Genomic DNA, 26630 nt, shown 5'->3' with positions numbered 1-26630 from the left:
GCCTTGGCCGCTGGGGGGCGCCAGAGACGCGGAGTCCTTTCGCGTTCTAGAGCGTGACTCCTCCCCTCCTTGGGCAGCCCGGCACTAGATCCAGCGGGGATCCAAGCAGCCCCGGGGAGAGGGAGGCTGCGTACCCGGGCCCAAGATCACCGGGCGACTGGCAGATGCGTGCTGCAGGCCCCGGCCACAGGAGCAGCGCTACGGATGCGACTGCCCTGGCCTTGGATATGCCAGATCGAGTGTCCACCCGTCCATGGGACTGGTCGCCTGACTCGGCCTGCCCCAGCCTCTGCTTCACCACACTGGTGGCCAAATAGCCGATGTCTAATTCCCCACACAAGCTCATCCCCGGCCTCTGGCGATTGTTGGGGAATTCCCTCCCTAATTCACTCCTAAGGCTCATGGAGAGTTGCTAGACCTGGGACTGCCCAGGGAGGCGCACACAACCAGGTGAGGTGGCAGCCAAGACCTCTCCCATGTCCCTGCCTTTCTTAGGTGAGTGTTCTATGGTCCTGCCCACAGCCCTCCGCAGGGCAGGACAGGGCAGGGCAAGGCCTGGTGGGAGTGGCCTTTGCCCTCTGGCAGTTCAAGACCACTGATCTGGAGTTCTGGCTCCTCAGAACTCTTGAGTCCATTGGGAAGGACCAGCCTGGCCTTCCCAGCACTGGATTCTAAGCTCCGGAGGATAAATCTGGCCCCAAGAATCCTGCCCCCAGGAGCCTCTGCCCACCCTCCCCCATAGCTCAGTGACTCAGCCCGGCAACCCTGCCAGGGCTGAACTAGCTGACACAGTGGGAGGAGCCCTGAAGTGGAAGACAGAGATCCTCCTTTCACTTTCCCTACCCCTCAGGACACACAGGTGAGCTGGAGAGGGTAGGGAGCCAGGCAGACCCTGTTGACCCGAGTGGGCAGATTGGACAGAGTCCTAATCTTGCACTTGGGACTGGGGAAAGGGGCGTTTCTGAGTGACAAAGAGCCGGGTGTGGTCTGGGACTGGGAATGCCGTCAGGGTGGACAGAGGACGCAGTGGAAGGCCACCGAAGTGCCAGCCTGGGGTGGGGCAAGTTGATGCTGTGCTGGCCCAGGGCGGGGGTGGGGAGTGAGAGTGGGTGGTTAGGGATGAGGAGACCATGGAGGCCTAAGGGCCTCTCTGTGCCCCAGGACAGCCATGGCTCCAAAGCGAAAGTGCTCGGTACAGACTGAGGGCCCTGAGAAGAAGAAGGGCCGGCAGGGGGGAAGGGAGGAGGACCCCTTCCGCTCCACCGCTGAGGCCCTCAAGGCCATGCCCGCAGAGAAACACATAATCCGTGTGGATCCAACATGTCCACTCAGCAGCAACCCTGAGACCCAGGTGAGCTGCAGTCCCCAGTCAGGCCCAGAGCCTGCCCGCTGATAAGCACAAACACACCGAGGCCACTCCCTCAGGGCTCAGTTCTGGTTTTGGAGCCCAAGGCCTCCAGGTAAGCGCCAGAGCAAGGCCATGTTCTCCTGACCCCAGACATCAGGGCTGTGTCCCATCAGGTCCAGGCGGGTCACGTCTGCCCTTCAGACCCCATGCAGGCCTCCCCCAACCACACTTAGGGAAAGGCTCTGACTACATCAGTCTCCTGGGTGCTCACCCATGTCCCCTCAGGGCAGAGCCATGTCCCTCTCAGATTCCCCCATCCAGGGCCCAGTTGTGTGCCCCCGGAACTCCCCACACCCCCATGTCAGGGTTTAGCCATGTCCTCTCACACCGCATCCCCTACCGAAGAGCAGTGACCACCCAAGCTTCCAAGACAGGGTCCCTTGACTCCCACTGCTGTTGGACTCCTGTCCCCATCAGAGCCCTCTCGGTGTGCAGCCAGGCACCCCATCTGACCCCAGCCAGCCTGCCCCCTACCTCCCCTCTGGCCCAGGTGCATGAGGACTACGACTGCACCCTGAACCAGACCAACATCGGGAACAACAACAACAAGTTCTACATCATGCAGCTGCTCCAAGATGGCCAGCACTTCACCTGCTGGAACCGCTGGGGCCGTGTGGTGAGTGCCCTGCCTGCTTTGCACATACTCCCCAGGGTCCCCAAAAGGCCACAGCTACTGAGTGGGGGGACACCCCCAGCTGTCCCGGGGCACTCAGCACAGGGCCTGGCCCAACACACAGGCCAGCAAATGTTGATGGTGGACATACCCCTGAAGGCTGTCGGTTTCAGGGAGAGGTAGGCCAGTCGAAGATCAACCACTTCACAAGGCTAGAAGATGCAAAGAAGGACTTTGAGAAGAAATTTCGGGAAAAGACCAAGAACAAGTGGGAGGAGCGGGACCGCTTTGTGGCTCATCCGGGCAAGTACACACTTATCGAAGTACAGGGAGAGGATGAGGCCCAGGAAGCTGTGGTGAAGGTGAGATGGCCAGGGAAGGTGGTCGGGCCCTGGGCTGAGGGAGGGGACTGGTTGGAGAGTCCCCATTGGTTGGGCTCTGCCACTGCCCAGCTGCGCAGCCTCAGCCACAGAACTCCCCTCTGGCCTCAGGCTGGCTGGTCTCTGTCTGGTGTCACACCCTGCCCAGCTGCTCCTGCCCACATGTGCCCTCTATCTTCAGGTAGATGGAGGCCCAGTGAGGACTGTGGCTAAGCGGGTGCAGCCCTGCTCCCTGGACCCAGCCACGCAGAAGCTCGTCACTAACATCTTCAGCAAGGAGATGTTCAAGAACACCATGGCCCTCATGGACCTGGGTGAGGGGTGAGAGGCAGGCAGAGTGGCAGGGGCTTCAGGGTGGCAGGGCTGTGGGGCTGAGTCTCCCCACTCCCCTGTCCCTCCAGATGTGAAGAAGATGCCCCTGGGAAAGCTGAGCAAGCAACAGATTGCACGGGGCTTCGAGGCCTTGGAGGCTCTGGAGGAGGCCCTGAAAGGCCCCACGGATGGTGGCCAAAGCCTGGAGGAGCTGTCCTCCCACTTTTACACTGTCATCCCGCACAACTTCGGCCGCAGCCGGCCCCCGCCCATCAACTCCCCTGAGCTTCTGCAGGCCAAGAAGGACATGCTGCTGGTGAGGGCTGGCAGGGGTGCGGGCAGGCAGTGGGGCAGTGAACAGACAGCCTAGGCGAGCGAGATGAGGTACAGGTAGCCGAGAAGGCCCACAGGGATGGGTTGCCTGGGCAGGCTGACATACGGGTGGGGAAGGCCAGGCAGACAGATAGGGTGGGAAGGGAGAGGTGGATACACAGTTTGGGTGGCTGCAGTACCAGTTGTGTGAGAGAGGATAGGGCAGTCCAGAGGTCAAGTGGGAAGACAAGCTGCCAGGGCCCATCATCCTAGGTGCTGGCAGACATCGAGCTGGCACAGGCCATGCAGGCAGCCCCTGAGCAGGAGAAGATGGTGGAGGAGGTGCCACACCCCCTGGACCGAGACTACCAACTTCTCAAGTGCCAGCTGCAGCTGCTAGACTCTGGAGCACCTGAGTACAAGGTGAGTTAGGCCCCATAGAGGGGCCAGGCTATCAGTGGGCACCGTCCCTCTGCCCACCTGCCCTTGAGGTGCCCAGAGGAATACTCACCCTCAGCCTTCTCTTCTTGTGTCTCCAGGGCCTGAGGAGGGCTTGGGACTGGGGAAAGAAAAGAGGGTGATTAGCTCCTGAGCCTCCCACCCTGGCAACCAGCTTCTGCTCTCCCCACAGGTGATACAGACCTACCTAGATCAGACTGGCAGCAACTACAGGTGCCCTACTCTTCAACATGTCTGGAAAGTAAACCGAGATGGGGAGGTGAGGGAGGTTCCTCCACCCCCTTCCCCATCATCACTGTGCCTTAGGAAGATGTCCTTGGCTTATCTGCCCCTTAGCAAATCGTTTAGCAACTCTGGTCAGTTTTTGCCGGCCATGAGTGCGTGTGAGTAAGCAGAGGGGCGCTAGGCCTTGGTCACACCTCTGAGCAGCAGGGCAAGGCGCCTGAGTGCTTGGGTGGCAGGACTCCCATTTCTCACTTTCTCTCCACTCAGGAAGACAGATTCCAGGCCCACTCCAAACTGGGTAATCGGAAGCTGCTGTGGCATGGCACCAACACAGCCGTGGTGGCCGCCATCCTCACCAGTGGGCTCCGCATCATGCCACATTCTGGTGGGCGTGTTGGCAGGGGAATCTACTTTGCCTCAGAGAACAGCAAGTCAGCTGGCTATGGTGAGGTGCCCCTCTGGGCCAAGCCCTGGGAGGGTTGGCACTAAGGTGGATTAGACCCAGTCCTTGCCCACTGGAAGCTCATGGTGAATCCAAGAGAGGAATCCTTTAATGGTTAATGACTACAGTGCTCAGTGGGTTGTCCTGGGCTTTGGCGGTGGGGTTCTTAGAGGAAGTGTCTGATGGTCAGGGATGGCTTCCTGGGGGAGGTGATACAGATAGGATGGGTGCACCAACCAGACCTGGGGGGGGGTAAAGGGGGAGCCTTTGAGCCAGGTGTGGTGGCACACACCTGTAGTTCCATCTACTTAGGAGGCTGAGGCAGGAGGAGCGCTTGAGTCCACGAGTTTAAGGCTGCCATGAGCTATGATCACATTCTAGCCTGTGTGACAGAGCCAGACTCCATCTGAAAAAAATAAACATAAAAAAGAGATGTCAAGGCAAGGGGATGGGCAGAGAGGCTGGGAGGATATGAGGATGTGGCAGGTCGGGGCTTCCAAACACTTCCTGATACTGGAGCTCAGAGCAATGCCTAGTGGGGGCAGGGTGGCTTAGGGGCACAGAACGATCGATGAGGCTTTATCCAGAGAGTGATGGCGAGCCCAGCTGGACTTGTCTGTAGCAGGATCCCAGTGGCTACAGCTGTGGAGACAGGGGCAGCAGCCAGAGGCTGAAGGGAGGCCATGCTCTCATCCAGGCTGGAAGTGATGTGTGCCTGGCCCAAGGGCTGGGAGGTGCAGGGGAGGGAGCCCGTGAGAGGTACATGTAGGAGGTGGGACAGGGAGCGTGTGGGAAAGGGTCAATGCTGTCTCCAGTGACTTCTGAGTTTCCGGCCAGGAGTGTCCTCACCAAAATGACCTCCCCAGACCAGCTCCTCAGCCCAGGTTGACCTCATCATTGGAGGCCAGCTGGCCAAGAGAGCAAGGACAAGGGATTCATCCCAGAACAGATGGGGCTGAAGTTCTAGGATGCCTGAGGTCACCAAGAGCAAGGGTCTACCAGGAGGGCAGAGGAGCTTAGGAAAGAGTGGCGGGGTGGAGGGCTCAGGAGAGCCAGGGCGAGGAAGTCCCAGGTAGGGACTGATGAGGTCAGGAGCAAAGTCAGCAGAGCAGGCCAGGGAGAAAAGCCCTTGCCCTGGGTTTGGTCACTGGGAGGCCATTGCTGACCTTGGTGAGGACAGCAGAGGGTGCAGAGGCCTGGCCATAGGGAGCACAGTAAGGTGGAAGGGAGTGGGCCAGGACAAGGAGGGAGTGACGGCTGGAGGAGAGTGAGCCTTTTCTTGCTGGAGCAGCAAAGCCAGAAGGGATAACATCGCAGCAGAGAGCGGCCCCGTGGGTCAGCAGGAGGAAGGCCGAGCTGCCCACTGGTGCCTCCCTGTGTCCTCCAGTTACTGGCATGAACTGTGGGGCCCACCATATCGGCTACATGTTCCTGGGTGAGGTGGCCCTGGGCAGAGAGCACCATATCACCACGGACAACCCCAGCTTGAAGAGCCCACCTCCCGGCTTTGACAGTGTCATTGCCCGAGGCCACACCGAGCCTGGTGAGTCCTCAGAAGCTGGACAGCCCAAGGAGAGAGGTGGGGCCGAGCTAGGGGCTGGGACATTTTCAGGGAGAGGGCTGGGAAGAGGGACAAAAAGAAGCTTCCCTGCAGTCACTCAGTTTGTCATTTGACAAATATCCACTGGTTCAACAAATCATTCCTGGTCATCCCGGAGGGCTTCAAAGAGAGGAGTCTTGACTGAACATTGAAGGACGAGTACGAGTTTCCCAGAGAGAAGTCGGGGCAGACACCGCAGGCAGAAGCCCCAGCCCCTGCAGTGGTTTGGAGGTGGGCAAGGTGGAAATGAGCAGGCGTGCCCTGTGACAGACGTGGAGAGCGTAGGGGGCAGGACTTACTCATAAGGCCAGGGACCAGTGACCCCTGGGCCATCCTGGCCCTTGCTATGCCCTGCAGATCCGACCCAGGACACAGAGCTGGAGCTGGATGGCCAGCGAGTGGTGGTGCCCCAGGGCCAGCCTGTGCCCTGCCCAGAGTTCAGCAGCTCCACATTCTCCCAGAGCGAGTACCTCATCTACCAGGAGAGCCAGTGTCGCCTGCGCTACCTGCTGGAGGTCCGCCTCTGAGTGCCCGCCCTGTCCCCCGGGGTCCTGCAAGGCTGGACCATGATCTTCAATCGTCCTGCACATCTCTGGTACCCCTATGTCACTCCTTTTTTTCAAGAATACAATACGTTGTTGTTAACTATAGTCCCCATGCTGTACAAGATCCCTGAACTTATGCCTCCTGTCTAACTGAAATTTTGTGTTCTTTGACCCACATCTGCCCAGTCCCTCTCCTCCCAGCCCATGGTAACCAGCATTTGACTCTTTACTTGTGTAAGGGCAGCTTTTATAGGTGCCACGTGTAAGTGAGATCATGCAGTGTTTGTCTTTCTGTGCCTGGCTTATTTCGCTTAGCATAATGTGTACCATATTCACCCATGTTTTCACAAATGACAAGATTTCCTCCTTTTTTAAGGCTGAATGGTACTCTGTTATGTATATGCACCACATTACCTCTATCCGTTCATCTATCAGTGGACACCAGGGTGCTTCCATATCTTGGCTATTGTGAATAGTGCTGCAGTGAACTGGGAAAGCAGACATCTCTTGAACATTCTGATTTCATCTCCCTTTGATGTATACCCAGTAGTGGGGTTTCTGGATCCATATCACCCCTTCTTACCAGGCTCCCCTGTGTCCCAGACGTCAATCCCTTCCCTCCAATCCCTGTTAGCCTTGATGTGGCTGTGGCCCCAGAGTCTTGCCTCCTGAAGTGATGGGTGTGGTAGGGGCGTATTACAGGGACACAGATGCAGCAGCCTCCTCAAGGGGCACAGCTGAGAGTGGCTTGGATCCCACATCCACCCAGGCCGTCCATCCTGGCCTGGACTGCATGTCGGAGCCATGTGGTTACCAGCGTAGGCTAAACTGCAGGCATACGCAAGCAGCTTTACTAAACATGGTATTCTCTTGCCCCAACCTCTGCCTATCTGTGCCACAACTGTGCTGGTCTTGGGCCTCCAGCCACACTCCAGGGAGCGGGTGCTCACATCGGTTGATGTGGATCATGCACATACTCCTTGCCCCTCCTGGTCCATAACTGCAACAACCTGCTTCCTCCAATTGAGGCTTCAAGGGGGACCCCCACTGTCAACTCAGAACTATTTGTCATCTGGGGACCCACGTGGTGATTCTGTCCTTTATCCCAGACATTGCCAGGTGAATCAAGCATTCCTCATGTCTTGGCACCAAACATCCCTTTGTGTCTTTTTTTTTTTTTTTTTGAGCCTGGGTCTTACTCTGTCACCCAGGCTGGAGTGCAGTGGTGCAACCACTGCTCACTGCAGCCTCAGCCTCCTCAGGCTCAGGTGATCCTCCCACCTCAGCCTCCAGAGTAGCTGGGACTACAAGTACATGACACCACACCTGGCTAATTTTTGTGTTTTTTGTAGAGACCGAGTTTTGCCATGTTGCCCAGTTTGGTCTCAAACTCCAGGGCTCAGGTGATCCTCCTGCATCTGCCTCCCAAAGTGCTGGGATTACAGGCGTGAGCCACTGCATGCAGCCTCCTTTGTGTCTTAATCTAAATGTTACAAACAAGTTGAGCATATGTGAGAGGGGCACAGCTCTGCAATCATGAAAGGAGGCAGTTCAGGCAGGAATGCCAGTGATCACCAGGCAGGTCATCCTATCCACAGACAAGGGGTGCCATTGCTGGAGCAGGCCAACATCCAGGCTAGGGTTGCACATTGCATTTAGTTGTTGTGTCTCTTTAGTCTCCTTTAATCTGAAAACACTCCTCAGTCTTTTTTTTTTTTTTGAGACGGAGTCTCGCTCTGTCGCCCAGGCTGGAGTGCAGTGGCCTTATCTCGGCTCACTGCAAGCCTCCGCTCTGGGTTCCGCGCCATTCCTCGACCAGCCTCGAGTAGCTGGGACTACAGAAACGCCCTCGCCCGGCTAATTTTTTCTATTTTTTAGTAGAGGCGGGGTTTCACCATGGTCACCAGATCCTGCAAACCTTGTGATCCAGCCAGCCTCGGCCTCCCAGGCTGTGCAGGCGTGAGCCACCATGCGGCCTTTTTTCTGTTATAGCACGACATTACTTGACGCACTCGAAGAATACAGGCCAGTTGTTTTATAGAATGTCTCTCAGTTTAGGTTTTTCTGTAATGCTTTGTGTGATTAGATTTAGGTATTGCATGACAGGAGCGACATAGATGTCAGCCCTTAGGAAATTCCATCTATAGGGGCATGGCTCATTCTTGGTGATGTTAAATAATTTTAATCATCCATTAAGTGATGTCCACTATGTTTTCTCCACTGTGAAGCTGCCATTTCTCCCTTTTGTAATTAATCTGTGGGAAATACTGTTTGGGTGTAAATGTCCTTTCCTCATCACCTTTCACCCACCCCAACTTTTAATATCCATTGATGATAACAATCGCTACCTGAATCAATTTTTGCTTCTAAGATGATTGCAAATGGTAGTCCTAACTCCATCATTCCTTTATATGTATTAGTTTTACATTATCCTTTCTGCTTTATTATCCAGTGTAGACTCATGGATTTGATTTTATTCAGTGAGTTATAATCCATTACTATTCATTAGTTATTTTGATCCTCAAATTGTCTGGTTGGCCAGCACAAGGTCCTTCTGTGTCTAATCATTTTGAGCATCCTTTCTCTCTGGCATCACAAGATGTTCCGGTTCATCTCATTACAAACCTGGAATCAACCCATTTCTCCAAGGAGCCTGGTTCCCTGGAGCAGGGAAATGTTTAGAATCCAAGATCTGGGCAATAGATGTGCTCCTTGGTACTGAGGTGTCATTGCTTTTAAGTCCTTTCAGCAAAGAGCTAAGGTGTGTATATGTGGCTGGGCAGGGGCTCTCACCTGTAATCCCAGCACTTTGGGAAGGCAAAGTGGGAGGATCTCTTGAGCCCAGAGTTCCAAGGCTGCAGTGAGTTATGATTGCAACACTACATTCCAAGCCTGGATGACAGACTGAGACCCTGTCTCTTAAAAATAAAAAAAGGAGGCCGGTAGCAGTGGCTCAAGCCTGTAATTCCAGCACTTTGGGAGGCGAGACAGGGGCCAGGATCCACACGAGGTCAGGAGGTGAGACCATCCTGGCTAACACAGTGAAACCCCGTCTCTACTAAAAAATACAAAAAAACTACCCGAGGTGAGGTGGCCGAGCCTGTAGTCCCAGCTACTCAGGAAGCTGAGGCAGGAGAATGAAGTAAACCCGGGGGCCGAACTGCAGTGAGCTGAGATCCGACCCTGCACTCAGCCCGGTGGCAGAGCGAGACTCCGTCTCAAAATAAATAAATAAATAAATAATAAAAATAAAAAAGGAAAAAAAGAAAGGGGAGAGGGAATATGTATGTGTGAATAAATAACAAACACATCTCTCTATATCTATTTCTGCAGTTCCAGTCAAACACCACAGAGTTCTTCCATTCTTCCCCAATTCCCTATTTCCTTGATTCTCAAACAGTAAGAACCTGGGTTTCCATCAACATCAAAGTATCTACTTATTTGCTCAATCCTACACAAAAAGGAGTTTCAGAATTGCCATACCAATACCCTGTAAAAAAAAAACAAATGTCCTAAATAGAGCTCAAGATGTATCTGATCTTACTCAGTATTTTTTTTTGTCTTTGGACTGAGGGTCCACGGTCAAAGTAACAGTTTGAATACAGGTTCAGTTGTTATTTGGATTGGTTCTTTCTCTTCAATGTAGTTATATTATTCATTTGAAATACAGGTAGGCTCAGCCATTTCTGTCTACATTCTTCTTTGTTACTTTATTGTTTTCAATATGTGGAACATTAACATAGTTTCAAAAGGTCCACTCTATGCAAGGTGTGCTCAGAAGAGTCCTTCTCTCCCCGTTACTCCATTCCTACTCACCTGCTGAAGGGAGCCAGTTTCATTAGTTTCTGGTATATCCTTCCTGTGTGTGTGTGTTTTTTTTTAACTTTGTTTTGTTTTTTGCAAATGTTGCATACACATGCTAACAAAGTGTTTTAATTTTTTATTTATATTGATGATGTTGAAGGGAGCATGAACTCTGCAACCCACCATAGTCCCCACCCCTCCCTGTCGCCTTCCCCAGTCCACTTTTCTTATTTTTTTTTTTTTTTTGGGGCCGGGTCTTGCTCTGTCGCCCAGGCTGGAGTGCCCAGGTGGCGACTCGGCTCACTGCAAGCTCCGCCTCCGGGTTCCGCCATTCTCCTGCCTCAGCCTCCCAAGTAGCTGGGACTGCAGAAGAGCCGCCACTGCGCCCGGCTAATTTTTCCTATTTTAGTAGAGACGGGGTTTCACCATGGTCTCGATCTCCTGACCTGTGATCCACCCGCCTCGGCCTCCCAGTGCTGGGATTACAGGCGTGAGCCACCAGCGCCCGGCTGATCACACTACTCATTGCCTGTTCCCGCCCAGCCTCACTGGGCTCTCTCAGGCCCTGGTAACGCAGGCTGCCCAGACCTGGAGCTACTGGGTGGGACCAAGCTTCAAAATCCAGCTTCACCTCCTACAGGCAAATGCCCAAGTTCAAGTTGTATTCAAGGACAGGAAGGGACACCTGTGTGGACAGAGCTCCAGGAAGCAAGTGACCTGGATTCCAGGTCCAACTCAGCTGTGTGACCTGGGACCCATTTCTCCACTCTCTGGGCAGGCCCTACTTTTCTCATCTGAATAATGGAGAACTTCACTGGAGCCCTTTGAATTCCAACACAAAATTAGTTAAACCAAGAGGTCATGTGCTGTCTTCACCATCTAGATCTGCAGCGATGCTGACCCTGTGTCTGTGAGGGGTGCTAGGGCCACAGGCACAAGTGAGGCTCAGATGAGGTCCCTGCTCTCATGGAGCTTGCATTTTAGTAAAGCAGGCTCTAATCAAATGTATGCATAAATATGAAATACCATAGCAGGTAGGGAAAGTGCTGGGAAGAAAAATAAAGCAGGATAAAAGGATTTGAGTGATGGGAAGGTGGAACAATTTTAGAAAAGATGGTCACAGGCTGGGCACGGTGGCTCATGCCTGTAATCCCAGCACTTTGGGAGGCCGAGGCAGAAGCCGGATCAGGTCAGGAGACTCGAACCATCTATTCTTCTGGTGAAACCCTGACTCTACTAAAAAAAAAAAAAAAAAATTAGCCAAGTGTGGTGGTGGGTGCCCATAGTCCCAACTACTCAGGACACTGAAGCAGGATAATGGTGTGAACCCGGGAGGTGGAGCTTGCAGTGAGCTGAGATCATACCACTGTACTCCAGCCTGGGTGACAGAGTGAGAACCCATCTCAAAAAAAAAAAAAAAAAAAAAAGGCCGAGGTGCAGTGAGAAGCTCCACCCTGTAATCCCAGCACTTTGGGAGGCCGAGGCAGGCAAGATCCGACGAGGTCAGGAGATCGAGACCATCCTGGCTAACACGGTGAAACCTATCTCTCTACTAAAAATACAACAACAAAAAAAAATTAGCCAAGTGTGGTGGTGGGTGCCCATAGTCCCAATTACCCGGCACGCTGAGGCAGGATAATGGAATGAATCCGGGAGGTGGAGCTTGCAGTGAGCTGAGATCGTGCCACTGCACTCCGGCCTGGGTGACAGAGTGAGAACCCATCTCAAAAAAAAAAAGAGGCGGAAGTGGTCACACTGTTATCCAGCACTTTGGGAGGCTGGTAGTGGATCACGAGGTCAGGAGATCGAGACCATCCTGGCTAACACAGTGAAACCCCATCTCTACTAAAAAAATACAAAAAAATTAGCTGGGTGTGGTGGTGGGCGCCTGTAGTCCCAGCTACGCGGGAGGCTGAGGCAGGAGAATGGTGTGAACCCAGGAGATGGAGCTTGCAGTGAGCTGAGATGCGCCACTGCACTCCAGCCTGGGCAACAGAGCAAGACTCCGTCTCAAAAAAAAAAAAAGGATGGTCGCTGAAGGTCCCTCTCAAGCAGAGACCTGAATCACGTGAGGGAGCAAGCCATGGACAGATCTGCAGCAAGGGTGTTCTTGCAATGGAAACAGCAAATGCAAAGAAACTGGCTTGAAGGGCGGAAGGAACACAAGCAGACTGCTGTGGCTAGAAATACTGTGGGCAAGGAGGAGGGTGAGCTCAGAAAGGGGCAGAAAAGGCAGATAAAAGGGCCTGGTTCCCATCACAGAGGAGCCGAGATTCTATTCTGATCTATTCTGATGACGGGAAGCTCTTGGAGGTATGAGAGCTGGGTCATGCCCCCATCTGCTTTGTTTTTAGAGGGATCCACTTCAGCCACTGTGTGGAGAGTGGACTGTAGAGTATATGTCAGTTAACATCCAGTCAGCAAAACAGAAATTACCCTAGGTATTTCAGACAAGGGAAATTTGATACAGGGAAAGAATTGAATGACCAAATGGGGGATGATGAGGCAATCCAAAGATTAGCAACAGCCGGAAGTCACTACCACCCTAAGACTGGAGAGATAAAGGAAGTGAATGGTGTTCTGATGCCCAGAGGCTAGGGTCGCCCTGCAGGAGCCAGAACCACAGAGGGGGCCACCTGAAGGGAGCCCCTGGCTGAGCTTCAGAGGGCAATAAATCCTGGCTTCTTCCCTCCTCCCATCCGCCAGTCTTTTGCTGGTAGCTTTCATTGGCTGAACATACCCAAAGTCAGTTGACAAAGGAGCCTGGGAAATACAGTTCCCAGGAAGGCACTGGGGAAGAAGGGAATGAATCTGTGGGCAAACAAGGCAGATGGCCAGCACAAGGTGCAGGAGCCAAGGCCAGGAGACCAGCTAGAAGGATGCTGAAATGGTCCAGGTGAGAGGTGGTGGTGGCTGGGACCAGTTTGATGGTGATGGTGAGAAATGGCTGGATTCCAGAGACCTCAGCAGTTTGGATATAGGGCGTGGGGGAGAGGGAGGCATCCTGAGATGGAGTTCACTAAGATGGAGAAGATTCTGGGAGGAGCAGGTTGCTGGGGAGGGGTCAAGAGTCATGGTTCTGTTTTGGACATAGGAAGTTTGAGATGCCCATTAGTGAAAGTCCTGGGGGGGAAATGTTGAAAAGGCAGCTGGATACCCAAGAAAAGAGGAAGAGGCTTCAGATACCAGTGCAAGCTATCAGACTATAGATGGGGTTTTGCCATGAAACTGGGTGCCATACCTGGGGGCATATGCCCTACTGGGGTTACACGGCTTTCCATGAGCCAACCACATTGGGGCAGGGAACCCTGCCATTCACTGATTAGTCAGGACTGGGTTTTGTGCCTAATCAGGAAAATGGAGGGTGAGGATCTTGTTCACCCAAACTTCCTGTCCTGAGAATTGGGGAGGGGTGGTTTCCTAAAGAAAATTCAGGGTGTTTAGCCAGGTGTGGTGGTTTGTGCCTGTAGTGCCAGGTACTTGGGAGGCTGAGGTGGGAGGATCGTTTGAGCCTGGGAGGCAGAGATTACAGTGAGCCAAGATTGTGCCACTGCACTCCAGCCTGGGCAACAGAGACCCTGTCTCAAAAAAAAAAAAAAAGAAAAGAAAAAGGAAAGAAAAAATTCAGGGTGCTTTTACCAGAAGGGCACCTGTTTGCTAGCAGCAAAAACAAAAGCAAACAACAGCAACAAAAAACCAAAGAGCATCTGCCTGCTAAGGCCTCCTCTCACTTATCCCACACAGTATCATGGAGCACCTATTCTGTGTGAAGTTAATATTAGCTGAGCACCTACTATGTGCCATGTCCTATGCTTTTCTCTTACTTTTCCAGCCTTCTTTCTTTCCGAGAGAACTAGCCCTCTTGGGGGGCCAGGGCATGCCTAAGGGTCCTCTTGCTTCAGCTTTTGTCTCACTGGTACCTCAGTTTCCCTTTAATATGAGAGCTAAATGCTGTGATTACCCCCATTGATGAGGATGGGGGAAGACAGAAGATGGGGGCTACTTCTCACCACTGAGAAAGGTAGAGCAGACTCTGGCTGACTCCAAAGCCCACACTCTAACCTTCTCAAGTCTAAGCTCCAGGTCTGTGCCTGCTCTGTCCTCCACCCTGCCACCCTAGAGGCACCCCCAGGCACTTCCACAGCAGAGCCTCCAGCCTTCAGCTGGCAGCTGCTAGGACCCAGGGGGCTGGCGCCAGGCCCTGCCCTCCCTTGCCAGCCCTGTGTGGCAACATCAGAGTGACAGCCAGTACCATCTCCGACAGGGGCTGAGTTGCTAGAGCTGGGCTGGGGCAGGGGAGAAAGACAGCAGACTCATCCTTGCACCCCTCCATGGGCCTGGCCAAGCCCCCAAGAGGATGGCAGCCTGGGCGTCGGAGCCACCTCCTGGGCAGCCAATGAGGTGAGGGGCCGGAAGAGCAAGGGACAAGAGGAGCAGGGGACAGATGATGGAAATCCTGCAGCTGTAGGCTCCATTCTGCCATCTACATCCCAGCGCAAGGTGAAGCCTGAGAGCCCAAATGGCAAACTCCACAGGGCTGAATGCCTCAGAAGTCGCAGGCTCGGTGGGGTTGATCCTGGCAGCTGTCGTGGAGGTGGGGGCACTGCTAGGCAACGGCGCGCTGCTGGTAGTGGTGCTGCGCACGCCAGGACTGCGCGACGCGCTCTACCTGGCGCACCTGTGCGTTGTGGACCTGCTGGCGGCCGCGTCCATCATGCCACTGGGCCTGCTGGCCGCACCGCCGCCCGGGCTGGGCCGCGTGCGCCTGGGCCCCGCGCCGTGCCGCGCCGCTCGCTTTCTCTCCGCCGCTCTGCTGCCGGCCTGCACGCTCGGGGTGGCCGCACTTGGTCTGGCACGCTACCGCCTCATAGTGCACCCGCTGCGGCCAGGCTCTCGGCCACCGCCTGTGCTCGTGCTCACCGCCGTGTGGGCCGCGGCTGGGCTGCTGGGCGCGCTCTCCTTGCTCGGGCCGCCGCCCGCACCGCCCCCTGCTCCAGCTCGCTGCTCGGTCCTGGCTGGGGGCCTCGGGCCCTTCCGGCCGCTCTGGGCCCTGCTGGCCTTCGCACTGCCCGCCCTCCTGCTGCTCGGCGCCTACGGCGGCATCTTCGTGGTGGCGCGTCGCGCTGCCCTGAGGCCCCCACGGCCGGCGCGCGGGTCCCGACTCCGCTCGGACTCTCTGGATAGCCGCCTTTCCATCTTGCCGCCCCTCCGGCCTCGCCTGCCCGGGGGCAAGGCGGCCCTGGCCCCAGCGTTAGCCGTGGGCCAATTTGCAGCCTGCTGGCTGCCTTATGGCTGCGCGTGCCTGGCGCCCGCAGCGCGGGCCGCGGAAGCCGAGGCGGCTGTCACCTGGGTCGCCTATTCGGCCTTCGCGGCTCACCCCTTCCTGTATGGGCTGCTGCAGCGCCCCGTGCGCTTGGCACTGGGCCGCCTCTCTCGCCGTGCACTGCCTGGACCTCTGCGGGCCTGCACTACGCAAGCCTGGCACCCGCGGGCACTCTTGCAATGCCTCCAGAGACCCCCAGAGGGCCCTGCCGTAGGCCCTTCTGAGGCTCCAGAACAGACCCCACAGTTGGCAGGAGGGCGGAGCCCCAGCATACCAGGGGCCACCTGAGAGTTCTCTCTCCTGAGCAGGAGAAAGGAGGGTGGTTTCCGTGGGGGCTCATCCAGCCCCTGCACAGGTCACAGCAGGTGCCCTGCTGGACATCTGGCACTGGAACAGGAGGAGAAAGGGTATCTGCAGGCTTTTGAGGCCCACGGACTTCTGAGAGCCAGGAATCCTGGGGTCTGGGCCCAACACTGCATAGCACTGTGCACAGGCCGACCCATCCTTAGGCCTCAGCTTTCCCATCTGCACCCTGCAGCATCTCTAAGGGCCCCTCCAGCATAGGTGGTTTGTGAAACTCACAGGTGGTCCCCAGGCCAAGGTGGGCAGGTGTTACAGAGAAGAGGGCCCTAAGGGCTCACAACCAAAGTGATCCGCCAAGCAGGACAGTATCTGCGTTACAGCCACAGCAGGAAGAACCACTGGAGAGACACTCGGAGGGACTTCCCTGACATCTGCACCAAGGAGAGTCTGGACAAAGCTACTGAAACTCCTCCATCTGCTTCTAAAATGCCCAGAAGACAACTGGACCAGTTTGGTGTTAGAAGTAGGAGGTTGGACGACTTCATCCCCAAAGGGTCCTGAAGCACCAGAACTGGCGTGTGGAAGGGGCCGAGGCCTAACTGAGGTTGGTGGATTCACACATGGGGGTCCTCCAGGACCTCAGCTGCACCCATTTTCTGGAGGTTTTGCTGCCCACAACACCAGTATTTCACAACTTCCTGGTCGCTGAGAATATTTATTCAAAAACAGGGATTGAAAAAACTGTACAGAGTGTCTGCTGCTGAGAACTGGGCCCCTGCCCCATGCCACTCCCCCAGCTACCTGGCAGTGCCCCCTCTTTAGGGTGCCCCCTGACAAGCCCAGCCAGTTCATTCCAGTCAAAAGGGTATCAGTGGAAGCAGCAAGAAATCTGCAGGTGGTGGGGAGAGAAGCCTGGCCCCAGCTACCCCGCTGGGCCCTCCTCCCTGACTCCCAAAAGGATGCAGTAGGCCAGGAAGCCCTAAGGGATGGGGAGTGTGTGAGTGACACCCCCCATGGTGGGGGCACTAGGGAGTCTCCTGGCTGCTCCCTGTATCCAAGCACAGAGCTGAAGAGGTACGCCCCCTGCTCTGGGGCTGCCGCAGCTCAGACCCCTGGGCCAGAAACTGCCCCTACTCTGAGAGAAGGAACTCCCATAGACGGAGGCAGGGTAGGGGGTGCATCCATGCGTCTGGGCGTTAGCGGCGTTTAGGACCCCAGGGTGGAGTCTCCTTGGGCGGGCAGGGTGCGGAGGCAGCCCCCTGCTGGTGGTCCTGCCTGCCCCTGCCTGTACCTCAGCTGGCCTCAGTAGGGGGAGAATTTCTGCCGCTCAGCCTTCTTGCTCCCATTAGCCGCTGCCATCTTGGCAGTGTAGGCCGCCAAGCCCGGCGGCGGCCCTGGGGAAGCAGGTGGTAGAGCCAAGAAGGGCACAGGCTTGAGGCCGATGAAGTTGGAGAGGGAGATGGCATAGGGTGTGCCCAGCAGGCCTGGGGGAGCTGTGGGCAGGGCCGTCAGGGGTGGCGAGAAGGGGGCAGGCAGGTCTGCGGGGGCCGAGCCGGGCGTCCCCCCAGAGGTAGACTTGGCCGTCTCTAGACTGGAGAGAGGGATACAGAGGGGAGACGAAGGGGAAAGTGGGAGTGAGAGAGGGACAATGAGGGCAGAGATGGGTATGAGATTAGATGAAAGGCAAGAAAGAGGCAGTGAACAGAGAACAATCACAGGGGGTGGATGTGTTTGAGGGGAAGATGGGAAATGTGGAAGAGGAAGGGAAGAAAGGACAAGCAGATATAGCATGAGGTGCAGGGAGAAATGGGGTTGCCAGAGACCCAGGGAAAAGAGACAGCAATGGAGAATGAGAGGTGGATATAAAGGGGGGAGATGGGGCAACAGAGGGTGAATTAGGCGAAGACCATGGGGAATTGGGGTAGGGTTAGGAGAGGCAGAGGTCGGGCCCAGACAGAGAGAGGAGGCCAGCTGTCCTCTCCCCACCCCTGCCTTTCTTGGGCACATGAGAACCGTGACCTGCTCCCCTGCTGCCGCCCAGCCCACGCTCACCAGGCAGTGATGAGGTACTGGGCCAGGGCGATGGAGACCGGAGAGCCAGTGATGGTGACATGCCGCTCCCCAGCGCCCTCTGCTTGGTTCCCGATCTTGATGTGTGCCCCTGACATCTGCCGGATCTCGCTGATCTTGCTGCCCTGGCGCCCGATCACACAGCCAATCAGCTAAAGGGAAGACAGAAATCAACCCTGGGTGAGGCGCAGACCCCCAGGCCCCTTACCCACTCTCCAGCCATCCCATCCCCTGCTCACATCGTTGGGAACCAAGAACTCCTGTGAGCTGGTCTGTGTGCCGGGATCCAGTCCTGAGGGGGAGAAGAGGGACTGAGTGTGGTTCTGGACCTTTCCCATGCCACCATTTCCACTCTCCCTGGAAGGGAGGGGGCTGCCCTCTTAGGACCCTCCCCTGCCTCCTTGTGCAGGGGTGGCTCACCTGGCACCACACTGGGTGTGGCAAAGGGGACCGCATGGCTTGAGAGCTGCTGGAGCTTGGTGACCTGTGCCAAAGAGGGGTCAGAGGTCAGAGGAGGCATGGTTCAGGAAGGGGTGCCTGGGGCTATGGGTCACTCACCTCAGCTGGGGTAACAGCCCCATACTGACCCTGGACAGAGAAGCCCTGTGGGGACAAAGTGGGTGAAAAGGGGGTTACTGTGACATTAGGGCAGTTCAGCGACAGTCACTCCTTCCCTGCTCCCTGGACCTCCAATTCCTTCTTCCATCCCCTTCTCCATCTCAATTCCCCTTCTCCAGTAATGTGTCCCACTGCTCCTGTTGTTCCCCTCACCTGGTTGGCAGAGAGAAGGACAGTACCTAGGGAGAGGCTCGGATGGTACGGGATAGTGGCTCCTTTGGGTGGGGACTGGAAGGCATAAACAGGGAGGCTCTGTCAGGACCCTCAGACTCCAATAACCTCTCCAACTGCCCAGTGGCCTCAGGCCCCCACCATGACCCCCAGGGAAATGCACATGATCCCCGGAGCTCATCATCCATCCCTGCAGCCCTGCCCTGCACCACCTGTGGCACAGACATAGGGTTTGGGGTGCCCGACAAGGCAGACCCAGGGCCCACCTCCCGCCCCCCCTCCCTGCCCCAGGGCAGCACCTCCAGGATAACAGCGCAGATCTGGCGCACACACAGGATGATGGCATCAGGCACCCCAGACACCGTAACAGCTCGCTCTGTGGAGTTGGGGAGCAGGTCCCCTGCCACCTGTACCTGGGCACCTGTAGTCTGCAAACAGAGAACAGGGGCCACTTCTAGCTGCTCCCGTAACCCAGAAAAGGGCTGCCTAGGCTCAGAGCTCTCTAGTTGGGAGGACGCCATAAGCCCAACACCCCTCTTGCAACTGCTCCCTTGCCCCGGACTCCCTGTGTGCGGTATCCCTCTCCCCTCACCTCTCGGATCTCCTTGATCTTGGTGCCAGCCTTCCCAATCAGTGAGCCACACTGACTGGCAGGGATGACAAGGCGCAGGGTCACTGGAGGCCTGGAGACATTTCCACCATTTGCAGGAGCAGCACAAAGGTCCTGACAGGGAGACGGTGGGTTGGCCATGCTCGTCCCTGCTACATCCGCCCAGGAGTCAGGAGGGTACCCTTTCCCCAGTCCCACTTCAAGGGAACACTACCCTGGGCTTGACCTCCCCTCCCACCCACAGCCACTATCTGAAGTCGGAGTTGCGTTCCTCCTAGGGAACCACTCTTGGTCTCCTGCCCTGGCCAGCCACGGACCTCATCCAGTTTGAAAGCAATCATGGAGACTGCATGGAAGACAGCCGCTGTAGACCCGGTGATGGTGGTGATGCGTTCGGGGCAGGAGCCCTCGGAGATGGTGATCCGGGCACTGCTCTGCAGATACAGAATGAGCGCCGGGCAGCGGGGCATCTTCCCTGCTCCCTTGCCAGAACTTGTCTGCCTGCCCCACTCACCAAGCCCCAGGCAAGGCTCAAAACTGCCACCCTCTGGGGCACTCACTGGTCAGCCCAGAAGGAGTGGTTCAGGGAGAAAGTGGGGCAGGGATCTCCCCTCCACATCAAGTGCCCTGGGCTCCTCCCCCAGACTCCATCCTCACCTGCTCCCGGATTCGCTTTACAGTCTCACCCTTCTGTGGGAGAAAAAAACAGAATCGCTCTTAACTTAGAGGTCACAGCCTCCTTCCCTGGGCTGAAGCCTCAGCTGGAGGGGGATGTACAGAGCAGAGCTGGGCACCTACCTTCCCAATGATGCTGCCCACTTCCTGCGGACAAGACAAGAGCCGTCAGATGGGTGCCAGTGCCCAGGCCCAGCCCCTCCCCATTGGGATAGCCAGTGAAACCCAGCCCAGCCCAGCCTCACCTCGCCTTGCCCTCCACCTCCCACTCACCTTCCCATGCATCAGCATCCGCAGCGTGAGGGTGATGCTGAGCTCTGGCTCCTCCTCCAGTCCCCCATCCGAGCCGCTCATTCTGTCAGGCGAGGCTGGGGCCACAGCGACCTGCAAGTGTGTCCACGCTGCGACCTGGCCGGCTCTGGCAGGGGCAGCCAAAGAGGGGTTCGAGAGGAGCCCAGTTCACCCTGTCCCTGCCCTTACATGGGGACCCCAGAGCTAGGCTAGTCAAACTCCCGGAGGAAAGAGACTGCATGGACCTTGAGTGCCACACATTCCTCTGACCGGATGCTTATGTGTGTCTCACGAGCTGTGCAAGCCTGGGGAGCCCATTCAACCCTCTGAGCCTCAGCTTCCCCATCTGTAGAAGGGGGATACAAATTCCCATCTCCAAAGAGTGATGAGAATTAAAACAATAAGCACATATATGGTAGGTACCTAGTCTTTCCCTTACCCTGAGACACTAAAATAAATAATTAACTAGGAAGCCTATGGGAGTCCAGAGAGGAGAGCCTCCTCCCTGACCTCTTGGAAGAGGGAACCTCTGTGGATTGGGCCTTGAAGGTGGAGCTCAGGCTGAAAGCTTACTCCATATGAGAGGCACTTGCGTCCAGCAGCCAGAACCTCTACAGAAGAGCAGCTGGGGAGGAAGCTGGAGCAGCCATGGGAAGTCTTGAAGCGAGGGAGGCCTCGGGTGTGGTCAGGTCTTGCCCCTGCCTGGTAAAGGCTTGAGGCAGGGGTTGAGGGGGGAATTGAGGCATACCTCCCACCTACCAGAAGTCACTAGGGCAGAGGCTCACTACAGACACCTCTGGGCAGGGTTCATTCAGCACTGGGCTGCAGTGGGTGGGGCACAGCATGTCAGGGGACTGCCAGTTCTGCACGTTGGTTTCCAATCTCTCTCCTATGTGCTGGAAATGGCCTTGGGAACAGGAGGTAAGAAGTGTCCAGGCTGGCCACATTCCCAGCCTGGAACACTTTCTACTGTACCAGAAACAAGTCACTTGGGCTCTGAGTCTCAATTTCCTCACTCATAAAATGGAGGGAATACCTCTCCCTGGGATTGCGTGATGGGTAAGAAAAGGATTTGGTGGGCTGCGGGAATGTCAAGGCCATTAACTGATGGAGAAAGGTGGAGCCTGAGATTAGCTGCTGGGATTAGCTCAGCAGTCGGCCCTCCCCACCCGACCCTTTTTCATGCCCCGACTTAATCCTGAACCTTAATCCTGCTTGGAAATCCCTCTCCTTAGGCGTCTGTCTCCTGCCAAGGCTCAGCCTTGATGGGGAGCTCACTGGTGGACCAGAACCCTATGGGGAACACAGGGAGTGGGACTAACTGGTGCTAAGTCTGGGTCAAGACCAAGCTCTAACACTGCAAATTCCTCATGCCCAGAAGGGTGTGGGGTGAAGGATGAGTGTGCTGGGCTTGGAACACTCCAGAAGTCTCTGGGCGCCTTCCTCCTCAGCCCCCTGCCCCATCCCGACATGACAGGAAAGGGCATGGAGTTCTGTCTAGCGCCCTCTTCTGAACTCCCCTTGCTAGACAGAGCTTGAGCACAGAAGGTGAAGGGGGCTCCCAGCCTGGCTCCTTCTCAGAAGCCCCAGCAAGCCACCGTATGGCATAAGGTCTTTGTTTCCTCACCTATCCAACGGAGGTGACACCCTGCTCCCCTGGGCGCAGCTGCTCCTCCTTCTATTTGAGTTCTGCCATAGGGACTCCAGAGGGTGGAGATGAGCAGTGGATGCAGGGACTGTGCTCTCCGAGCATCCTGGCCAGCCTCATGCTGGCTGCCCTTGCTAGACATTCCCCCAGCTGCCTGCACTTCCCCCATCAAAGCACTTGTGATGACGTGCTTGGTTTCTGCCTCTCTGGACAGCCAAGCCCAGGAGCCCCTTGGAGCAGGAGCCAAGGCTGCTGCCTTCTCCTTATGTCCCCAGGGCTCAGTTCAGAGCCAGGCCAGAGAAGGTGCTCAGAACATACTGAGCTCAGCTGGAACTCAGCTAACATACTGGTTAGCTGAGCAGATGAATTCACTGCACAGAAGGAGAACCTGATGCCTGGAGAGGATCGGTAACCTGCCCAAGGTCACAGAGAGGTGGGACGTGGTGGGACTAGCATTGCTAGTGTGGGGCTATCCAAAGCCCCACCTGCCTCCCCTTTCAGGCTGCTCCTGTCTGGATCTGTTAGTCCTCTTCGTGGAGGGCAGGCTCCTTCCAAAGTGGGGATTGGGCTTCAGCTGTCTCTGAGACCTTGCCTGGCTAGTAGACAGGGATCCTATTTGGAAAGGACTGACAACTTGTCCAGGGCCTCAGTCTTAAGTTCCAAAATTTTCTGGGATTCAAGGACCCCCCTGGGATGGTAACCAGTGGGAGACCTGATATTGTCCCCAAACCATCTCCACATGACCTCTCGTGGCTCCAGGAAAAATGGGGCAGGAGGGCTGGAACATGGCCAGAACTAGAGCTTTTGCCATGAAAAGATGCCTGGGTCTCCAGCAGAGACCCACCGCCCCAAGTCCAGTGGGTAACTTTGCCCAGGTCCTCACCTAACCTAGACCTTGGTTTACCCACTTGCATTGTGTTTAGGGGCTTGGGGTAGGGAGAGAGTTGCTGGTCTATCTGCGCCCTTCCTATTCTGAGAGACTCTCAAGGTCTTTCCCATCTTTAGGCAAGAACAAGGGGTTCTAACCCATGTCTTCCAAATTATTCTCCTAGGGCCCAAGGAACAAGCAGCCCCATTAGGCATCACTGGCTCCCCCTGCCCTCACTGGGGCTCTAGGGAGTTATTTGTTGCTGCAGCCTGGTGGGCCCTGGGTCTTTGCTGGGCCACCCACGTGGCAGCCACACAACATGCCACAGTGACCTCCAGCTCACCTCCGAGGGTGCCCAGCCCCCTCTGGTCAGCAGGGCTCCCTGGCAGGACACGCCAAGCTCACACCAGGCCTCTGACCTCGGGCATTCCCTCCTGACTCCCAGGCCCCCTCCCCAGCCCCAGTGCCCACTTCTTCTGTCCCTGGCTTTCTGCCACTCAGGCTGGAGGGGGGGGGGGGGGGGGGGGGGCGGTGACAGCTGTGTAAGCGATGGCGGCTGCCCCCTTCCTGCCCCTCCCCCCCAGCTGTCTCTCTCCCATGACAGCTGCCCAATCAAAGGGCTGGGGGCTTAGCCAGCTCCCCCCACATGCAGGGATCAAGTGTCCACCCTGCCTTTGTTCTGGAACAAGAACAATCCGGGGGAGGGGAGGGCTCCTGGGGCCGGGCGATTCAAGTAGACTGGCCCGCCCCTTGGGGGATTCCCTCTGCTCTGTTGGCCAGAATGTCTGGACCAGCTAGGGCCTGTGGACCCACCTGGGCTTCACTCTCCATCTCACATCCCCCTACATCCCCTCAGCACCCCCAGCTCTCCACCTAGCAGCCTCCTTCTCCTATTCCCACTCCCAAAGCAGCCATGCTAGCCACACCCAGTGATGCTGGGGAATGGCTTGGAGCATCCGGGGAGGCAGGGTGTGGTGAGGGTGGAACCTGGGCCTGAGCAGGTCTACATCAAGGGCTCCTAACTCTCCTGCCAAATCCTTTCTCCGGAGATGCTCACTCTCCTAACTAGCCAGGCCTTCATAAGAATTGCCCCAGCGTCCTTGGACACATGTGCCCAGCCTCTTGGCCTCCCAGCCTCCGGGGATGGCCAATCATCTGCAGTTGGGAGAGGAGGAGGGGAGTGGGGAGCCTCAGGTGAGCATCCTGGGGTCCACAAGCTCCAGCCTCTGGCTTCTTGATTCAGATCTGCCACACAGACAAAGTGCCAGGAAGGGAAAGGCAGCTCTGACAAGTTGGCAGGTGCCAGAAATGCTACAGCTTCCATACAGCATCATTAGGCAGCCCCCAGGAGTCTTCGGAACTAAGGCAAACCAAGTCAAGTCCGGGCCCAGGCTTGGCTCCAGGAGAAAGGACACAGCCTCCTCATGGTACCCATCCCCTCACTCTCTCACCTACACTGAGAAAGACCTCCAGCTTCCATTCTTCGTGCTGAAAACTGTATACTTACTCTGCTGCTCAACAGCCACCCATGGCTCCCCAGTGCCCAAAGAATAAAGCCTGAGCTCCACGGACAGACCATTAAGGACCTTCGTGATCCAGCCCCCATCTCTCTTGTCTCATCTCCACCCCATCCTTCACATATGGCAGGCTGCAGAACACACGTAGCACCTCCAGCCCTTCAGGCCTTTATCCAGGCTTACCTCAGCTCAAAACACCCATCCTCCCCACTCTCTGTCAAAATCCTTCTCAAATGTCACCTCCTCTGTGAAGCCCTCCCCAGGCTTCCAAGTCAGATGTGATCACTCAGGCCTCTGTGCCCCTCAAAGATGTTGCTGCAACTCAAAGAAGTCCCCGTTGGGCATTTCTGAGCCCGTCTTTCCACTATACACAGAGCTCCAGAAAGAGGAAATTTGAGACAGGACCAGGGTCAGTGTGCAAGGAGAAGAGTTAAGGTTCGTGGGGCCTGGGGACATTTGGAACCAAAGATGGGGCTAAGGGTCCCGGAGGAGTAATGAGAGTAGAGTGAGAAGACCCAGAGGTGAGGGGCCAGTCACATGGGCAGAGGTAGGACCTACCTGGACAGGATTCCCGGTTCGTTTCTCAGCATCCCCAGCCCTACTTCTGCCGTTTCACCAGGACTAGGAGCTCCCTAGGTATGCTGCTGGGGTGGGGGATTTGGGCTGTGCTTTAGGTTTTCAGAGGGTGGGAGCAGAGTGGGTCTCCTCACGCAAGAGGGGGACTGGAAGAAGAGCTGGGGGGTGGAGTACGTTTCACAGAGTCGAGTTGGGCTCAGCCTGTCACAGCTGGAAAGGCCTCACCAATCACAAGAGGGGCCTGAGGCCCAGAGAGGAAGGGAAATATTTCTAAGGCTACATGGGAGGCAACTGACAGAGCTGGAGAACCCAGGGGTCTACCTGTGCAGTTCAGAGCTCTTTCCTCAAGATGTCAGCGCCACTGGGCAATGGTGATGGAGGCTGGAGGGGCAGCAGTGATGGGAGTAGGGAGGGTGGACAGCCTGTCTGGGGACACAGGGTGGGGCAAGCCAGCCTCCTCGTGGTCTGGGCCTGCCAGGGTGTGTGGGCTGCCTGCTCCCAGCCCCCCACCCTGAGCATGCAAGAAGAACAATCCCCTTGTGTTTGGGCAGCCTGAGCCTGCATGCTGATGAAGGCTAGGGGGTGGGGGCTGGGATGGGGGTGCCCTGGAGGTTGAGGGGGCTCCAGGACCTGGGAAGGCCAGGGAATTTTTTCAGATGGGGAAAGAACAGGGTCCCAGGTACTGGTCCTGAGGCAATGAGGGTGACCCAGGGAACAGGGAGGGCATGAGCTCAGCTCCTAGGGAGTTCATGGGTTTTAAGAGCCTTTGTGGCGGAAGGCGAGCCCCTGGGGACACATGTCCTGCTGGTTCAGCACGAACATGAGCATCCTGGGCTTGGTGGGGAGAAAGGAATGCAACTGGCCCTGGGTGCATCACCTTGGAGACCACTCCCCTGGGTGCTGGGGCCGGGTGGGGCACTGGGTGCCACAGGTCTCAAGATGGCGGGCCAGGGATAGGGGAGAGAGGAGGCGGGCACCTCCCTCTCCTGGCCAGGCAGGCATGAGGGCCAGGTTGAAGTGAGTAGCAGAGCCTCCCACCCCCACCGCCCAGGACCCCAGCCAAGAAGCTAGGTCAGAGCTGAAGGGCTGAAGAGCTATGGGGCAAGAGGGACCACTCTGAGCCCCCAGCTGTCATCTCCATACACCCCTGGCCTGGAAGTCTGTATCTGGCTCCTCCAAGGACTACAGAGGATAGGAAGGGGTGTGTGCCCAGCCAGGAGCTACAGGGGAGTGGCAGATGAGGGCAGAGATGGAGCAGAACCAGAACCCAGGGCAGGAGGCAGATAGAGGAGCAGGCCCAAAGGACAGAAACAGCGAGCGGGATGGGGGCCTCAAATCTGGGATCTAAGGTCCAGGAAGCCCCTCCCTGGTGCCGACAGCGCCTCTGGCAGACCAGCGCCCCCCACCTGTGCAGGTCTCAGCCGTGTGGGACAGGGAACGTGTTCCTCACAGTCTCACAAACCTGGGACCCCAACAGAGGGATCCAGGCGCGGGCTCCCTGACCCCGGGCGAACCCCCAAACTTCGCGGCCCGCCGTGCCCCGCCCGGCCCGCGCCCTACCTCGCTGGGGCTGTCCTGCGGCGGCGGCGGCGGCGGCACGGCGGCTGGGCCGCTCAGTCCCACATTGTCCCCGGGAGAGGCGGCCGCTCACAACTGCGAGTGACATCAGCTGCGAACAATGAGGGGTTTGACAGGCGCGGAGCCCGGCCGGCCCGGAGCCCGGCTCCGCGCCCCCCCCACCCCCCGGCCCGCCCGGCCCGGCCCCTCCCCGCCCCCTCCCCGGATCCGATTACAGAGCGGCGGGCCCGCCCCAGCCGCCCCAGTGCCGCAGCCACCCGCCCCGCCCCGCGCGCCGCGGTG

General features: G+C 56.8%; 3 protein-coding genes across 12 annotated transcripts; 2 read left to right on the top strand and 1 right to left on the bottom strand.

Annotated features, from left to right (window-relative positions):
• The first annotated feature begins 71 nt into the window (after window positions 1–71).
• PARP3 (poly(ADP-ribose) polymerase family member 3) lies at window positions 72–6678 on the top strand. 4 transcript variants are annotated; one of them, XM_009200644.4, is made up of 11 exons: window positions 72–450; window positions 1162–1351; window positions 1899–2024; window positions 2195–2383; window positions 2583–2715; window positions 2803–3029; window positions 3299–3448; window positions 3657–3743; window positions 3977–4154; window positions 5539–5694; window positions 6109–6678. In XM_009200644.4, the coding sequence occupies exons 2-11, from the start codon at window positions 1169–1171 to the stop codon at window positions 6276–6278; spliced, it is 1599 nt and encodes a 532-aa protein (XP_009198908.1). In that variant the 5' UTR covers window positions 72–450; window positions 1162–1168; the 3' UTR covers window positions 6279–6678. The 4 variants fall into 4 exon arrangements, with proteins under 4 accessions (XP_009198908.1, XP_009198907.1, XP_009198911.1 ...); XM_009200643.3 differs by having other exon boundaries at window positions 72–859; XM_009200645.3 differs by lacking the exon at window positions 72–450 and adding an exon at window positions 480–859 and having other exon boundaries at window positions 1167–1351.
• A 7517-nt stretch (window positions 6679–14195) lies between these two features.
• Window positions 14196–16472, top strand: GPR62 (G protein-coupled receptor 62). The gene has a single exon (XM_009200635.4). It carries the CDS (start codon window positions 14620–14622, stop codon window positions 15709–15711), a length of 1092 nt encoding a protein of 363 aa, XP_009198899.1. The 5' UTR covers window positions 14196–14619; the 3' UTR covers window positions 15712–16472.
• PCBP4 (poly(rC) binding protein 4) lies at window positions 16425–26503 on the bottom strand. Of its 7 annotated transcripts, none has more exons than XM_009200637.4 (14): window positions 26331–26490; window positions 20735–21068; window positions 20144–20288; window positions 19994–20017; window positions 19853–19885; window positions 19513–19629; window positions 19178–19309; window positions 18885–19013; window positions 18568–18642; window positions 18355–18399; window positions 18217–18280; window positions 18036–18088; window positions 17779–17948; window positions 16425–17317 (listed from the first exon to the last, which is right to left on the bottom strand). In XM_009200637.4, the coding sequence occupies exons 2-14, from the start codon at window positions 20737–20739 to the stop codon at window positions 17029–17031; spliced, it is 1281 nt and encodes a 426-aa protein (XP_009198901.1). In that variant the 5' UTR covers window positions 20740–21068; window positions 26331–26490; the 3' UTR covers window positions 16425–17028. The 7 variants fall into 7 exon arrangements, with proteins under 7 accessions (XP_009198901.1, XP_009198904.1, XP_009198902.1 ...); XM_009200640.3 differs by having other exon boundaries at window positions 20921–21068; XM_009200638.4 differs by lacking the exon at window positions 20735–21068 and having other exon boundaries at window positions 26331–26503.
• Window positions 26504–26630: the final 127 nt, after the last annotated feature.

Source organism: Papio anubis, chromosome 2 (genome assembly GCF_008728515.1).
Source record: "Papio anubis isolate 15944 chromosome 2, Panubis1.0, whole genome shotgun sequence".
Lineage (NCBI taxonomy): Eukaryota > Metazoa > Chordata > Mammalia > Primates > Cercopithecidae > Papio > Papio anubis.
Note: the sequence above shows the minus strand (reverse complement) of the source record. Positions and strands in the feature narration are given on the sequence as shown.

What these genes read in the sequence shown, in the direction of transcription:
- PARP3 (XM_009200644.4), top strand. Translation starts at nt 1,169, where the DNA reads ATGGCTCCAAAGCGAAAGTGCTCGGTACAGACTGAGGGCCCTGAGAAG. An exon ending in GCAGCAACCCTGAGACCCAG is followed by an intron (nt 1,352 to 1,898) that starts GTGAGCTGCAGT and finishes CCTCTGGCCCAG; the next exon opens with GTGCATGAGGACTACGACTG. An exon ending in CCAAGAAGGACATGCTGCTG is followed by an intron (nt 3,030 to 3,298) that starts GTGAGGGCTGGC and finishes CCATCATCCTAG; the next exon opens with GTGCTGGCAGACATCGAGCT.
- GPR62 (XM_009200635.4), top strand. Translation starts at nt 14,620, where the DNA reads ATGGCAAACTCCACAGGGCTGAATGCCTCAGAAGTCGCAGGCTCGGTG.
- PCBP4 (XM_009200637.4), bottom strand. An exon ending in GGATGCTGATGCATGGGAAG is followed by an intron (nt 20,018 to 20,143) that starts GTGAGTGGGAGG and finishes TCTTGTCCGCAG; the next exon opens with GAAGTGGGCAGCATCATTGG. An exon ending in TAAAGCGAATCCGGGAGCAG is followed by an intron (nt 19,630 to 19,852) that starts GTGAGGATGGAG and finishes CTGTATCTGCAG; the next exon opens with AGCAGTGCCCGGATCACCAT.